Source organism: Acanthisitta chloris, unplaced genomic scaffold (genome assembly GCF_000695815.1).
Source record: "Acanthisitta chloris isolate BGI_N310 unplaced genomic scaffold, ASM69581v1 scaffold7454, whole genome shotgun sequence".
Classification (NCBI taxonomy): Eukaryota; Metazoa; Chordata; class Aves; order Passeriformes; family Acanthisittidae; genus Acanthisitta; species Acanthisitta chloris.
Window position 1 is genome coordinate 23,350 of NW_008669802.1, and position 16,280 is coordinate 39,629.

Genomic DNA, 16,280 nt, shown 5'->3' on the forward strand with positions numbered 1-16,280 from the left:
GCCAGGGGAGGTTTAGGTTGGATATTAGGAAGAGATTTTTTACAGAGAGTGATCAGGCATTGGAATGAGCTGCCCAGGGAGGTGGTGGATTCACCATCCCTGGAAGTTTTCATGATGAGACTGGATGTGGCACTTAGTGCCATGGTATAGGTAACGATGGTTGGGTTGGACTCAATGATCTTTGAGATCTCTTCCAACCCAGCTGATTCTATGATTCTACGATTCTGTTTCACCCCGGTCTTCTCTTGGAGAATTTGACATTCAGGCTCTTCCATCACCCATGTTTTTAAAACATACTTTCACCTGCCCAACTCAGCAAGGCAAAACCAAGGATGGGAAAGCATCTGCTCAGCAAAACATCCCATGGAAAGTTGTGAGACAACTCAACCACAGGAATTAAGGACTGGCCATAAACCAAATGTAGTAATCCAGAGAATTATTTATGGAAGCCATATGCTGGCAACCTCTTCTCAGTGTCAACGTCCTGCAGTATCAGGCGATGTAAATGCCTTCCTAATGCTGAAGCAATCACAACATTGTGCACTCTTATTTCAAATTTCTCCAGAGGATGCAAGAAAAAGGACAGTGAGTGATGTATTTAAAGGAGCAGCTCTATTTATATCTTCTTTCTACCCTCTTGGAGTAGTAAGTAATGAAGAATATAGTAACAATAAAAGCAACAAATATGAAAGAGATGAAGGCTAATAATGATTTTCTGGTTCGGAAGAAGTGGCATTCAGGACACGAGGCAACCTCTTCTGGACACAGCAACTCAGGAGTTTCAGGACCAGGAAAACCATTACTGTCAATGATTTCTCTGTAATGTTTCATAGAAGGCTTTGGTTCATATTGATTTGCAATGTAACTGTAGAGACCATACTTAGGAGCAGTCTTGTCATTAAAAGAATAGACAAAATATCCTTGCAGGTTAACATTATCCAATGTGTAAGCTGCAAAAGAAAACAAAGGGTTGGAGAAATGAATCAATGTGACTTTGGCACTCAAGAGCAGTACTGTATGCCCACGCAGAAAGGAGGGGCAGGGGGATGTTAAACCCACATTTTACTTCTCCTGCCCAAAATAAACTAAGGTACATGTACATCTGTGAAATGTTTCTCATATGAACTAAGAATCTGCCAGCCATTGCCCGATAGTGTGATCTGCGAGTATCCTGCAATTTATTTCCTTGTGTTTGGTAAACACAGCTGTGAGTGCCTGCCTGTGTTTAATCATCTGCATGGAGCCTATCATGAAAAGATGACTCTCTTTTTTTTAATGTATGAAAGAATTCAGATTTGGGTTTCCAGCACCTGGATTTCTGCAGCCTCTTTCTCTGATTGCTCTTTCTCCCTTGCAGGGCACCTCCTGATGGGGACAGTCAAGGAACAGAGGATGTCAGGCTGCACCTCTCACTAGCAAAGGCACAGTGACACCGGAAAAAGACACGCACCCATGTTGAGGTCATGTACTAGGATATCACCAGTGTAAGTGGAAAGGCTATGCAAATTACAGCCCTCTGTTGTTACTGACCCAAGTTTCTGATCCAAGATGACCTGTATTAGTCTTTATTGAGAACATGTCCACAATCCATACTGCTAACTCAGCTACTGGAAGAGGTCCAGCAGCTGGAGTGTTAACCTTGAGACATCAGTTCCACTTGACAAAAACAATCAATCCACAGTTGTAAACACAAGCTATAATACTTTCTTTCTCAAAATCACTGTTTTTAACAAATTAAAACAACATCTTCAAGCAGATAAACACAGGACTGAAAGAACAATTGCTGAATTTTCATACACCTCTGAAAATAACCCTTTCTGCAGCCATATGCAAGATATTTAGCACCTCTAACCTACTTTTCACGTGAAAAACACAGTAATATTTACCTGCCCGTTTACAGAGTTGCTACCCAGGATAATTAGTTTGTGTTTGTAGAACCGCAGGTGGATTTAATGGTGTTACATAAATGGTTACTGCTGTTCTTTGTTTTCGATTGGCAAAGACATACTTCAACAAAGTACAAAGCACTTCGAAACACAGCCTCAGTCCAAAGGGTCCCATATTGTATTCTGGAATTATTTATTTGCACAAACCTGTCAGCTCCCCTGGAACAATGGAAGTGAACGATATTACATGCACAAATACTTCCAAATGTGGCCCCTGAAACCAGGTGGAGGAAGAAGGCAGGGACTTTAAGGCAAGAGCACGTGTACTAAATCCCCCCTTATTCCTCTACACTATGACAATGAGGTAAGGACACGAGATTTGTAATTCATCTTAGTTACCACACAGGGTCTTGCAGGAAAAAATGCAAGTCGTGGAGAAACGTGAACCAGTCATGATGCCAAGGTTATGTCGTGAAAACACGGACAAAAGCACAGTACCAGAGCAGGAGAAGAAAAGAAAATGAAAAAGCGAATATTACTGATGGGACAAACGCTGTGGAGGAGTGTATTGTGTCAAAAGTGGGAGAGTGAGCTTCAGGGAAAGTAATATGGCTAGTTAGCAGGGACATATTTAACCATGACAAAGAAGGTGAAAAGATAGGAAAATAGGTTCACATGTAATGGATGAGCTGAAAAACATAGGAGCAATTTTCAGGCTAGACAGAAGAGGGGATAAAGAAGTGATTGGGGGATAGTGGTACCAGAACAGTACAAATGACAAAGTTCTGTAAAAACACAGGGACATGTGCAGGTATTCTCACTAATGGGATCAGGGAGAAAAGCCCATATCCATACACATTTTGAAAACAGAAGTGCCAAGAGCTGGTATGGTCTAAAGTGGTAGGAAGGAGAAAAACAGTACCAGAAAACCCAGATTGAAACCATAAGCCCAAATACAGCCAAGATTTGCTTTATAACATCATAGGTGGCTAAAGGTTGGACTCGATGATCTTAGAGGTCTTCTCCAACCTTGATGATTCTATGATTCTACATATAAAACATGCAGACAGTGCTACAAAATGCTGGAGAATGAACTCTTGGGCACCTAATAATGATGTTCAGTAATTTGCAAGAGGTGGAAATAACAGAGGAGGAAGTTAAAGCTAATACTTAATAGAGTGGACAGGACAACTTAGCAAATTATGGAACTGCCAGCCAATCTTCACTACCTAGAAAAGAGTGGAACAGATTATATAAGGCTTGATAAATAAGAATTACAGTAGATATACAAAATTAATGCCAATCAGCTTAACTTTATGAAAAATAAATCTTGTCAGACTAACTTGACATCTTTTTTTTTATGAGATCAGCAGATCAATAAAAGTAATGATGTTTGATGTAATATACTTAGAACTTCACAAGGCAACTGACTTGGTATTATATGGCATTTGGATCGAGTAAATAGAATGTTATAAGGTCAAGGGGAGCCCATAATAAACAAATTTCAACTGGTCTCAAGCAGAACTAGTGTGTAGAAATGAAATTGCAGGTAAGTAAGAGTCACAGTAGGTGTATTTCTACTCTGATCATGGAGATTAGCTTTCAGCAGTAAGATATTTGATGATCCTAAACATATCAGCAAACTGAAATAAATATAAAACTGTTTTTTAAACAGTTTTCAAACAGCAACAAGATTAGAGACATAATTTAGCTAGTGCAGCAAGGTTTGGAGAAGCAAGCAGCTGGCATGTGAACACCACCAAATATGAAGATGTCAAGGAACAAGCAGACCTACTTTGGCAAAGGCAGTTCTGCTTGGGGAGGGCAGGAATCTGTAACCAAGATTAAAATCTCAGTAGATAACCACAGATTGTGTGCAACCAATCTGCTGTCATGGCCAAAAGGGTGAACAGGCTGCTTGGATGTACAAAAAAGGAGGGTAAGAGGTTACCTTATACCTGCCTGAGGTATACGTGTGGCTGTGGTACGAACAGTGTGTCCTGTTCTGGGTTTACCCTTCTCATGAAGAATACTGGCAAACATGGAAAAGCTTAATAATTCACAGGTTTGGAATGATGTTTGATAGCAAGGGACACAAAGAGCTTTGTATTATTTATCAAAGAGATGAGAGATAGCTTGTCTTCTGTCTGTGAATATCTACACAGGTAAAATACCTGTGGAAATACACAACAAAATTGCTTAAAGTTGAAGCTAAAGAAATTAGTACTAGAAATAGGATTTCTATATATCTGTACACACTGCAACAGCTTACAGTGAGGTCCAGAAGTTTCTTCATCAGTAAAAATTATCTCATTTGGGCCTTGTGCTTTTCTGAAAAAAACAGTACGTGTTGTATGACAGGATGACTCAAAATGCCTTCTTTTTGCCTTGTAATTTATGAATCTTTGAGACAGAGGAAAAGACTGTTATGTGTTCTGAATAGCAGGAAACAGTCCAGGAAATGGCATAATGAGGTAGACAGCTGAATTATTATGAAGATCACTGTTGGATAAGATCACTGTTGGATAAGATACAGAGACAGCTGAGAAACAGAACTCATACCCAGCCCTGAGGCACATCAGCGGAGAGAAGCAACAAAGCAAAACAATGGTAGAAGTGCAATAAGAAGAAAATATGACTAAATACATGTGGAGCTACTCACATAACATCTACTTAAATTTATTGAAACCATAAAAAGTTCTGCTGTCTTATGCAGAATATGAGCAAGGTCAGTCTTCCTGCTGTTTAGTAACACCAGCTAATCATAAATCAAGGTGAAAACTCTCATTTATGCTGCAGTAACATCTCATTTATGGATTATTCTATAGAGGACTTGTTTTTTTAAAGTTAAACATAATCTATCACACAGTGTATACTAATAGTGGAATTTGTGACATATAAACCGTCTATGGTTCCTTACCTTTTAAAGCTTCATTGATGTAATTCTGTATGTAATACACTCTGAGCTTATCGTGCACCATATTCTGGTCATCATCAATTCCATTAGCCATAACATAAACTGGGACATCACCATACTTTGATTTAACCCACTTGAGCAATTTACGCAGTCCCCAGGGCACTACTGCAGCTCTGCTCGGAGAGTGAAGCCATGTAATATCATTGATCATCTGAACTTCAAGATAGTGGTCATATTTTACTGCGTCTTCTTTCTCCCAGCCCACGAGGGTAGTAGTGTAGTGACTCAAGGCAAAAAAATCAAATGAGCCCTGTATTAACTTCTTTTCATCTTCTGAGAAATAAGGCAAGTGGAGATTATACAGATCAACACTGTTTATTCGGTGAAGCCATGCTCTCATCACCTCTGGGTAGTCACCATTCCCAAAGATGGGCTCGGCAAGCCAGCCAATGTCGAACTCTAAAATTCTGTCAGCAACTTCTTGGTCATTTCTGGAAAAGGGACAAGCTGGTTCTACCCAGTCGGCTTGCAAAGCTATAGATATTTTACCTTTCTGAGATCTCCTAAATTCTTTGTCATAAAGATGCCATACTTTTGCATGGGCTTTCAACAGGTTGTGCCCTGCGGTGTATGTCAAGTTTTTCACAGATGGTTCATTCATGGTGATCCAAAATTTGACATGGTCCCCAAGACTTGTAAAGCAGAATCTGGCATACTCAACAAAAGCCTGAACGGTTTCTATGTTTTCCCAAGCTCCATATTTGGCAAGTGAAACTGGAAGTTCTTGATTGTCAATCATAGGTTGCCATAAAGCAACAACAGGAGTTATGTTAACTCTGAGAAGTTCACTAGCAAAACACTGATAATAATGTACAAGTGTGTGGTTGACTAGAGAAAGGTTACCTAAAGGAAGGATTAAAGACCATTTCAGTGAAAAATGGAAGTGTGTGACATGCATTTCTTCCAGAAGAGAGATCTGGAGCCTGATAGCAGCAAAGTCAACACAGTGGCGCTTGCGTTTTGAGGTGTAAACTCCTTCCACTTTAATAAGCTTCTTCGTCTGGTGAACATCCCACACATAAACACTAGGGTCTAGAAACTGAGCAGGTGTCGTATCTACCTGAGTAGAATAAGAAACAGACCAGATTTAAGCTGTTTGTTCTAGGTAGTTGGGAACATCATAACCATCAGGCACAACCTAGTAAAAGCATATCATAAGTCAAAACATTGTATTTAGCATCTCTGATACTGGCACCTTGGGCTTATATGAATGAATTAATTTTCTGTTCATATGTGATGTCAGAAAAGTACCAAATCTATATTATTTTCATCCTACTTTCCAAACAAGCTTATACTAATGGTCATTGTGTTTATGTCTTCTCCAAGTTGTTCCAGTTTGTATGAAATACAAGGGATTGCTCAAGGATAAAACACTAAGCCTGTGACAGATATCTGGAGAAGCAGATCTTCAGCAAAGGCTACAGTAATTTTAAAATGTTTTTCTTTCAAGATTAACAAGGGCCTACAGAGAGACTCTGTTGTAAATTACCGAGTAGGTTCAGTTTCAAGTCCACTCCCTAAACGCAGTAAAAGAAATAATGAATGCAACATCATTTCTGTGTTCTGTTCTTTTCCTAACTATGATGGAAGATGAGTAATGCTCTGCACTTGATTTTAGCACAAATTTAGTTGACAAGCAAATTTTTTCCTTTTTGCTAAAGACATCCTTTTTTATTAACTCATACTGAACTCATTTCCAAGTTATTTCAGAAGATGGTTGATGTCTGAACCAATTTTTTGGGGCCACAGAGTAAACCCACTATCTGTCACTCCAACAAAAAATGCATTTCCCATAAGGCTTTAGGGCTCAATGTCAGAACTATGACATAGTAACACAGTAAAAGATAAGATACTCAGGGTTACTCAGAATTATACTTTCACTTTTTGTTGAACATCACAAATACAGTAAGGATTAGAAAATGGAAAATTGAATTACTTAAAATAATGCACAGTGTAATATCCCCTTACTCATACTTTGTGTAACCTTTTCTAGATGCAAACCACAGGATACTGGTGCCATGTGTGTATTTGTACTTTTCTCTCTCTTTTTAATCTTTGGTGTGTGGTTTCCCCCTGAGTTCAGATTTCCTTGTCCTGCCCTCTGTTTGAAAAGCAGGTGTCAGTCTACAACCAGTGTTCAGCTTGTAGCTGAGGCTCTGCAGACTGTATAAAGAAACTGCTGAAAATCAGTTGCTGTTTTCTCTGGAGAGGTCAGTACTGTGCTTATAGAAGAAAGTAATAAAAAACAGCATGTCTGAGGGAAATTGCTTTTCTGGAGAATTGTCCCTTGTAGATTACTAAAGCATGCATTGCCACTAATACTGCGGGAATGCTGTCAAAAGAGTTTTTCCACTGTGATGCATCTACAAATCACACTACCTAAGCCTTCCAGCACAAAATGTTTGAATGGCCTTTTGAAATGAAAATATTCAGCTTTGAAGGTTTTGGGGATGGGAGGGATTTTTTAACTGTAGCAGGCTGACTGACTCTGCAACTTTGTAGTTGTTATTGATTCCAAAAGCAGCAATTCCATTTCCAATTACTAATCTTTCTGAAAACTAGCAGGGTAACGACTGTTGAATTTTCTTGGAAATTGGTGCACCAGGTAAGGAAGCTGCAGCATTTTTCTAGAACACTTACTTTTGGAGTGAGAAAAAACAAAGCAGCCCCTCATACTCTAGCCTTAAGAAAGATTCTGTCTTTGTGAAAAATGTAAATTAGAAATTCTGTTCTTGGATCAAGCCTTAGCTTTGAATTTACACCTCTTTACTGTGGTTAGAGAAGCCCTGCAAGCCAAAATTGCATCTGCAAATTACAGAACCAAACAGTTAAGGAGATCATAACTAAGTTACAATTTTTACTCATTGTAAAAATTCTTAAAATTTCAAAGATTCTCCTAAAGTATCAAATGAGATGAAATAGAGTGAGAGCTGTGAACTGGATCCATAGTCTAGCTAGGTTCTATCCAGGGGTACTGCAGGCCTCCATCAGACACAGCATGACATAAAATGAAAAAAAAGAATACAGAAATTTCATCTAAATCCAATATTGTTTTTCCTTTCTGACTTCCTGTAACCTATCACATATGTCCAGGGAAGATGAGCATCAGAACCCTTTCCATTTCCGTATGTTTTTCTAAAATGTTATTTATTGTATCTCAATCTGACTGGTTCTCTTTGGTCATGCACAAGAAGTCTCACAAAGAATAAAAGACACAGTGTTTGGCACAAAAGCCTTGTTCCTGTCTCCTTGCAGCACTGTGGTAATACATACTGGCCAAGGCACTCTATTCAGCAAATATATCACTATGAGCTTGTGCACCAATCTGGCCGGACAGCCAGTCGGCTTTGTTATCAGACTCACCTGAATGTAGTTGTCAACAATTCCCCAAGCAAAGCCACAGGGAAAAATGCCTTCTATGGGCTGGTTTTCAGGCAAAGGTGGGAAGCCATTTTTTTCTATCAGCTTTTGATAGAACAAGACAGAAGACTTGGGCATCAACTTCTTGTCGTGGCTTTGAAAATCAACATAAAACAATCCACGTCGAATGCTGTATCCCCTGTGCCACTCAAAGCCATCCAGGAGGGACCAGACTGTGTAGCCAAACACATTAACTCCATCGTACCGGATAGCTGAGGAAAGAACAAAACCAAACTTATCACAGTGCTCATTTTTCCTCTGTAGATTACACCATGTCAGCACTGTTTGCGGTCTGCACGTGCAAGAACAATGCAATAGGTCAGATAAGGATGTCAATGCCTGTCTCAAACCTGTTCAGGGAAGACATTTCAATTGCGTTCAGGGAGTTGCCAGGTTATGGGTGCACCATGCAAGGCAGCAGAGGTACCTGGCTTGGCTTTAAACAAGTGAGATTTGGAGATAAGAGAAGCTGTGCAGCAGTGGTTTGAGCAGTGCTGCTAATCAGGCATGCCAAACCTCAGCCTCAGAGCAGAGAACACTCTGCCTGAAGCATCTGCAGCAGCTGAGCCTGTGACTGCACTGCACTGCCCTCTGCTAAGCACACGCTGCACCTCACACCAGGGTGGCTGAAGTGCTATCAATGCAGCACTATCCTGTATGCAAACAAAAGTTATGCTCTTTTTTTTTTCACCTTCCTCTCAACCACAAATACATATTGAGAAAACTCTGGCAGCACTTTTGGTGTGCTCATGAATTTTTATTACCACAGATTTTAAGTAGAAGTGATAATGCAGGAATACTCTGTTTGTTTGATAATTCTGTCTCTTTACATCTTTTATGGCACTGCATTTTCCAGCTTAAATATTTAAGGGTTTCTAAAAATATGTGTATGTTCTAGATCAACTGTTTGACTTCTAAGAATCACCACACACTTTGAAGGTTAGTATCAGGGTCTACTGGCATCTGTTAGTATTTCCAGCATTACAGGTTTATTTTAAGATTCCAGATATACTCACTTGCAGTTGTATTAAACACTGAGATTCAGCAAAATGTTCCTGGCCATGGCTCAGCTTCAGGAAGTGTGCTTATTTTAATTACATAATTAGACCCACCCTAATTCAGCAATGTTCTTAAACATTCTTAAATGTTCTTTTGAACTGGTGTTTGGCTCTTAAACCAGCAGAGCTTATCTTTATTACTCACTATCTTTTGTCAACCCAAACTGTGTGCTGACTGAACATAATATTTTCCAGCCAGAAAATGTTATTTCAGGCAACCAGAATATCAAGATCCTAGCTTCCTGGTTTTATTAATGTACCTCACTACAATCAGTTGTGGAGGACCACATGGATTCTTGATTGTAACTCCTTTTTGAATCAATTAAATTAACAATGCAGTTAAATAAACAACAAATTTGGCCCAGTCTTTGTCAGAGGTCATGAGAAAATGTCTAAGGAAATGGAATATTTCTTCTCCTAAAGGCATCATTCTTTTGTGTTTGGCAAATGTCAGTATTTTTCTAACCTCTGCATGAATCCATGATGACATCTGCCATACCAGCAGAGTAAAAGCCAACACAGGTCCATTGTGTGAACTGGTCTCCATGAGAATTTCTTTGAACAGCATCTCACCCTTTCTGTAAGTCATCACACAGCACTCCCACACTTCTGAGCACCTTGTAAAAATCCTCCTCAAATCCTTCTTTAAAAATGTATACACTTTTAAGTCTCATCTATGAAAGAAGCAACTTGAAAAATTTTTGAAAGTTCCAAGAAATCTGGAAGTTTCAAACACAGTATCCCAACAGATTGCATATAACTGGAAAACCACAAGGAAAATGGATTTGTCTTGTTTTCTTTTTTTTTTTTTTTTAGTCTGTCTGTTTCCTTTGTTTTATTTGTGTCTGACTGAAACCTAAACTATTCTTGCTTCTGAAACTGGCCTTTTCCATACTACCCACTGCAAGTTACTCCTGACCTGAGCAATCCCCCCACAGTGTGCCTAGAAATGTGATACTGTACAGACCAGAACTCTGCCAGAACTGGGTTAAAAATGAAACAGCAGTTCAGCTCATGCTGTTTAGCTCAGGAGTTCAAAGAAATATGGCAGACCCACATACAATAAATCCATATCTTTAAAACCCTCTGCTCAGGTGCTCTCCAAACCCCAGTGCCTGAAGGTGGGATATGTGAAACCCTCAGCCCCTACTGCCATGTGGAAGGTGCCTAGGATCTATGTTTTGCCTCTGGACATATCATAGTTTGGTCCTGACCTGTCAGGGGCCTGGCTGTTCCTTTTCTCCTTAAGACTCTTTGAATTCAGACCTATTTACTCCCCAGACAATGACCTAACCCCTCCACTAGTCAGAGGATCTTCCATGTCCTCCTGATCAGCGTGCTCTGCTTTACGAGGCACAATCCTTTATATGTTGCACCAGAGACAGAGAAGGGAAGTGAACATGACCCCAGAGTAAGTGGTGAGATACCCACACATACAAGAAGACATTTCCAGCCAATTAACAGCTCTAATTAATATTTAACTACTTTATATTACAGCTCTATTTACTCTAATCAACCCTAAATGGCATCTGGAAGTAATAAAAAAATAGTAAACAGTAAAATCATTTAGGGCTGTGAATTCCAAACAGAGATTGCTTTGCAGAGCCCTAAAAAATAGGCAAATAAAAATGCAGAGCTTGTCTACAGCATGCAGTGTCAGAATGGACATCTATATCAGCATTTCAGCTGAAATCAGGAGCAAATCTCCCTCATCATGCTTCGGTTCACATCACAGAGTGGTCCCAGGAGGCATGACCTGGGTTCCTTTGGGATGAAATGAATCCAGAAATGGGCTTCAGGAACACACACAGTGTGGACACCTGGCCCTCGACACCAACTCTTCTTACTCCAACCTGGCTGCACTTACTTGTTAACATAGATACAGCAATCAGCAGTTTTGTCTGAATCAGTGCATATACACTATCAGGCAAAGACACTGGCTAGATCTAGGAAGCAGCAAAATCACATTCATGTGGCCCTGTGTCAAAATTAATTATCCTTGCTTCTCAGTGCTGTACCTCCAAAGACATTGTACTGCCCCATGAGTGCTGGAGCAAATCTCATGGTAAACAGCTCAAGAAGCTCCATATTACAGTGCTTTTTTGCATTGGATAGACGTGCCCTACATCTCTAAGAGAGACAACATGTGCCTTTGTTATTGGCCTTTAATGCTGTCCAGCAAGACTACTCACAGCCAGCCTGATACCTTTTGTGGATCTTTCTCAACTAAATTCTCCTAGGTATTGCATACAGCACTTTGGTATTTACATTGCATTTTGCAAATTCTAACAGCAGAAGATTTGGGTGTAATAATATTCATTTTAATGACACCAAAGTCTCTTCGGCAGATCCAGTCTGTCTCTGCTTGCTTTTTTCTTTTCTATAAAAGGTTTAGCCAAGTGCTAGTATTCTTAAGTTAATATGACAAGTCTGTCATACTGTTGTTGTTGCTGTTATTATTATTTATTGAGTGGCACATTAAAAGAAAAGACACTTCATAAATTGATATTGTTTCCAGTCAGCTGTGATTAAAAGGCAGATCCATGTATGCATGTCCAACAATTTAAAAACTAAGCAGAATTAGGGGCAACTGGCACATGATCCCTTCGTGAAGATAAGGTCTTCATCCGACTTCATGCAAACTAGTGATTCTGTACTAGCAACAGTTAGTTACTGTTTTGCTTCCGTTCTTCTCATTTTGAATGCACTGGCTCAGGTATTTATTCACCTTTTAATTTCTTTGCAATAATTAGGTTTCTGGAATAGCAGGTGAAACCAGTGTGGAAGTTCTCTGCAGCTTCATGAACAAAATGAAAGCCATTTTTGCTCATCCACTGTATGAAAACGCCAATGTTACACAATGGCAATCTCATCTGAAATAATACCTACAATAATACTCTTTTAAAAACAAGAAGAGCAAACTGTAGACAAGTAAATCAGTTGTTAAATTGTAAATTAAAAAATTAAAAGACAATGAAAGTGGAAATTACTGGTTTATTATCATATTCTATAAAGCCTATTATATATATTATTTATATGTTATCATATAATATATATGATATTATTGTAAATTTATTATCACTTATTGGTGACTACTAAAATCTGTTTTGCCACAAGCAAATGGGAAAACAGAAAATGACTCTTGGTTGTCTATTTCTCTTACTGTCTGAAAAAACCAGTAGGTTAACAAATGAAATTATTTCTATTATATAACCTAAAAATACAAAAGAAACACCTCTGAATTTATCCCTCTTAGATTACATAACCTCAACCATTCAGTTCTCATTAAACTGAGGCAAATTCAGATTACTGTGATTGATGCCCACAGCTGTACCAATGTAAAATCTGTGCAAGGGCAAGACACAGAACCAAAAATTTCCAAGTTTTCATTTTTAAATGTATTATTTCAGCCTTACGGGTTTTTTTTCTGAGGAATTCCTGTTGCATAGTATATACCTTCCCACATATGTATTGTTTTGTACATATGCATTCAAATAAGGAAACGAAGTATTAATGAATAACAGTAATTTCCCCTAAGCTCACTAAGAACATAGTTCACACATTTTGCACTTCCTCCCACCAAAGACAGCAGAAATTTTCCTACTGACTTCAAAAACAGCAGTACCATGCTCATCAAATGCTATCTGCAGATATTAAGGTTCTTCAAGAAAAGAACAAACCTAGGAAAGAGAACTGAAGTCTCACTTCACAAGTGCCAAGATGAATGTTGAAGACTAAAATCAGTTTTCAGGTGGTGCTTTAACACATCTCTGTTATATTGCATTATGATTTTGTCAAGCATATATTAATAGAAACTCAGTCCTACCTTTTAAAGTTTCCATAATGAACTTTTTGAGATAGTAAATATATTTCGCATCATCTCTCTTGGTAGTACCAGAAACAAACCAACTGTTCTCCACAATGAATATTTGGGGATTGTTATATTCACTGTTTATCCAGTAAAGGAGCTGCCTCAGGCTTATTGATTCCAACTGCTGGAATTTCATGTGAGAGTCCAAAAGCTGGAAACTCAAGGTAGCTCCAAAAGAAAGAGCAAAAAAGTCTGCTGTTCCGTTGATGTACTTCTTCTCAACTTCACTGAATTCAGGCAAGACAGATGAGAGGTTGCTCTTCATGCTCTCTGGGTAGTCACCATCAATAAATATGGGCTTAGCAAACCAGCCAAGCACGAAATCAAGGGACTTTTGACATTCTTTTATGTTTTTTTCAGTCATACGTTGAGGTTTTATCCAGTGGGAGCTAAGGGCAATGGACACTTTTCCACCTTGAGCTGGACGAAAATGGTCATTGTAGAGATGCCAGACTTTAGCATGGGCCTGTTGAAAAGAAAGACTGTAATTAATGGACCTAAAAATCCATTTTAAGTAAAACAATTAGTCTCAAGTGCTGATGTCCAGTGTCATGTAGTAACCATACAGACACAGCACTTGAGGGCTCAGTCTTATTCATTCATCAATACTTTACAACTCCTAAATTAACTTTTCTTTAATACCATATTAATACCATATATCAACTGGCAATTGCTAGTTGATTGGGGAAAAGACCATCTCAGTTTTCCATGAGATACTACTCCAGGCACTGAACACACTTTTAGTTAGGCACCTTTATTAACTTTTATTATTGAGTTCAGATATACTTCCAGTATTTACAAAAATGAAAATGCATTTAAACAAACGTTTCAAAATATGTTTCCATTACAGGAATATCACTTTATCTGTAGATACACAGATACATAAAGAAGGAAAGTCTGTGCTTAAGAACTGCCCAGATCTCTGAAACAACACAAAATGAACACCTTTGAACTTACTCCTCTTTGAACACACAACATAAGAAAAACTACCAATCTGGATTTCAAAAAATCTGGTGAAAAACACTTTGCCACAGATCCTGAAGCATCAGATTTTAAGTACTTATCTTGGAATAATTTTGTCTTCTACTGTGAGGACATATTTTCTAACAAATTTCTTTCCCATGATCTTAGATTCAGTTGAAACAGTCTCTTGATGTTCCCTTTGAAAGCTAAATAGATTAAGCTCCTGAAGCCTTGCATTATCTTCAGGCATTACCTTCAAGCTCTCTAACCATTCTCACTGCTCTCCTCTGATTCTCTTCCAATTTGTCATCATCTGTCTTAAACTGCAGAAGCAGAATTGGACATAATATGCCAGCAGTAAAACCAGGGACAATTTAATGCACTATTTTGCTTATGTGACCATAGCATTACACTGTCAGCATATGCTCATCTAAACTACCATATGTCCAGAGCCCTTCACCATCTAAAACATATATTTTCTTTGAATCTGGCTTATCAAAGAATTTTGACTGCTATGTGAATCAATATGCCATCTTTTGTCATCTGCAAATTAGTAGGAATTGTCATTGATTGAAAGGTAAAAAATACAAGACTGGATGACACAAAGCTGAGAGGAGTGGTCAGTACCCCAGAGAGCTGTGCAGCCCTTCAGAAGGGCCTCAGCAGGTTGGAAAGATGGGCAGAGAAGAACTGTCTGAAATTCAACAAAGGCAAATGCAGGGTCCTGCATCTGGGAAAGAATAACAGGCTGAGGGTCAATCTGTTGGAAGGCAGCTCTGCAGAGAAGGACCTGGGGGTCCTGGTGGACAACAAGCTGCCCATGAGCCAGCAGTGTGCCCTAGTGGCCAAGAAGGCCAAGAGTATCCTGGGGTGCTTTAGGAAGAGCATTGTCAGCAGGTGATCGATACCCTCTACTCAGCTCTAGTGAGGCCACAACTGGAGTGCTGTGTCCAGTTCTGGGCTCCTCAGTACAAGAAAGACATGGAGCTCCTGGAGCAAGTCCAGTGGAGGGCAACAAAGATGATTAAGGAGCAAGTCTCTTATGAGGACAAGATTAGGGAGCTGGGCTTGTTCAGCCTTGAGGAGAGACAACTGAGAGGGGATCTCACCAATGTCTGTAAGTGTCTGAAGGGAGGGTGCCAAGAAGATTGATCAGGCTCTTCTCGATGGTGTCAAGCAATAGGACAAGAGGCAACAAGCAGAAATTGATGCACAGGAAGTTACACCTGAATACGAGGAAGAACATTACTATGTGAGTGACGGTGCAATGGAACAGATTGTCCAGAGAGGTTGTGGATTCTCCCTCACTGGAGATATTCAAGAACCATCTGGATGCAATCCTGAGCCATGTGCGCTACCATGGCCCTGCTTGAGCAGGGAGGTTGGACCAGATGACCCACTCTGGTCCTTTCCAACCTGACTGATTCTGTGATTCTGGGATCTACTCATCAGAATAAAGCCTACCTAATAACTATTCCCAGTTTACATTTGCACTTTGAGTCTCATCAGTTAGTATTTGTTCATATGTGTTGCAATGACATGAAGGTCCATTCTTGCCATACAGAATCACAGGTGTAATAAATATATATGACAGATTATTAATCAAAATGTCACATGCGTTTTTAGCCCTTCCTGGAATATAAACCATAGAGAAAGTCATATAATTTCAGTCTCTGCCAATGGCATGTTGGCAAATTCTATCATTAATTTATTGATAGCTGCTGTTCGGTTTCCTTTTTGCACTCTTACCATTCAGGCTTTGAACTACAATTATTTCCAGTTGCCTCCATTACTAGGAACATTAAGCAATTATTAACCATTTTTAACATAGACACTCTTAATTACCCAGGAAAAAACAGCAGATTCTACCATTTTACCTTTCTTGTAGAATTTAAATTCTCACTGCTGGGAGAAAAACAATTGGAAGTAAAGGACAACTAAAGGTAAGATCAATAATCAAGGTTCAGTTCAGCAGACACCACACAGAAACCTGCTGCCTTTGATTCATCATGGGGTATATAAAACATCTGTGCAGATCTGACACTGGCTCTACAGGAGACTAGCTGCATGCCCTTTTAGAGTGGTGACCAAAACCCAAAGTGAAC

At 39.2% G+C, this 16,280-nt stretch overlaps 1 protein-coding gene across 1 annotated transcript in view; it reads right to left on the reverse strand.

The window, feature by feature from the left end:
* Nucleotides 1-612: 612 nt before the first annotated feature.
* Nucleotides 613-16,280, reverse strand: part of KL (klotho) — a gene marked incomplete at its 5' end in the record, with an annotated part of 47,860 nt that continues 32,192 nt past the window's right edge. Inside the window, 4 exons of the mRNA XM_009073447.1 lie at nucleotides 613-950; nucleotides 4,807-5,923; nucleotides 8,227-8,495; nucleotides 13,168-13,678. Of these exons, the coding sequence (XP_009071695.1) occupies nucleotides 613-950; nucleotides 4,807-5,923; nucleotides 8,227-8,495; nucleotides 13,168-13,678 (2,235 nt within the window). The remainder of the gene's footprint in view (nucleotides 951-4,806; nucleotides 5,924-8,226; nucleotides 8,496-13,167; nucleotides 13,679-16,280) is intronic.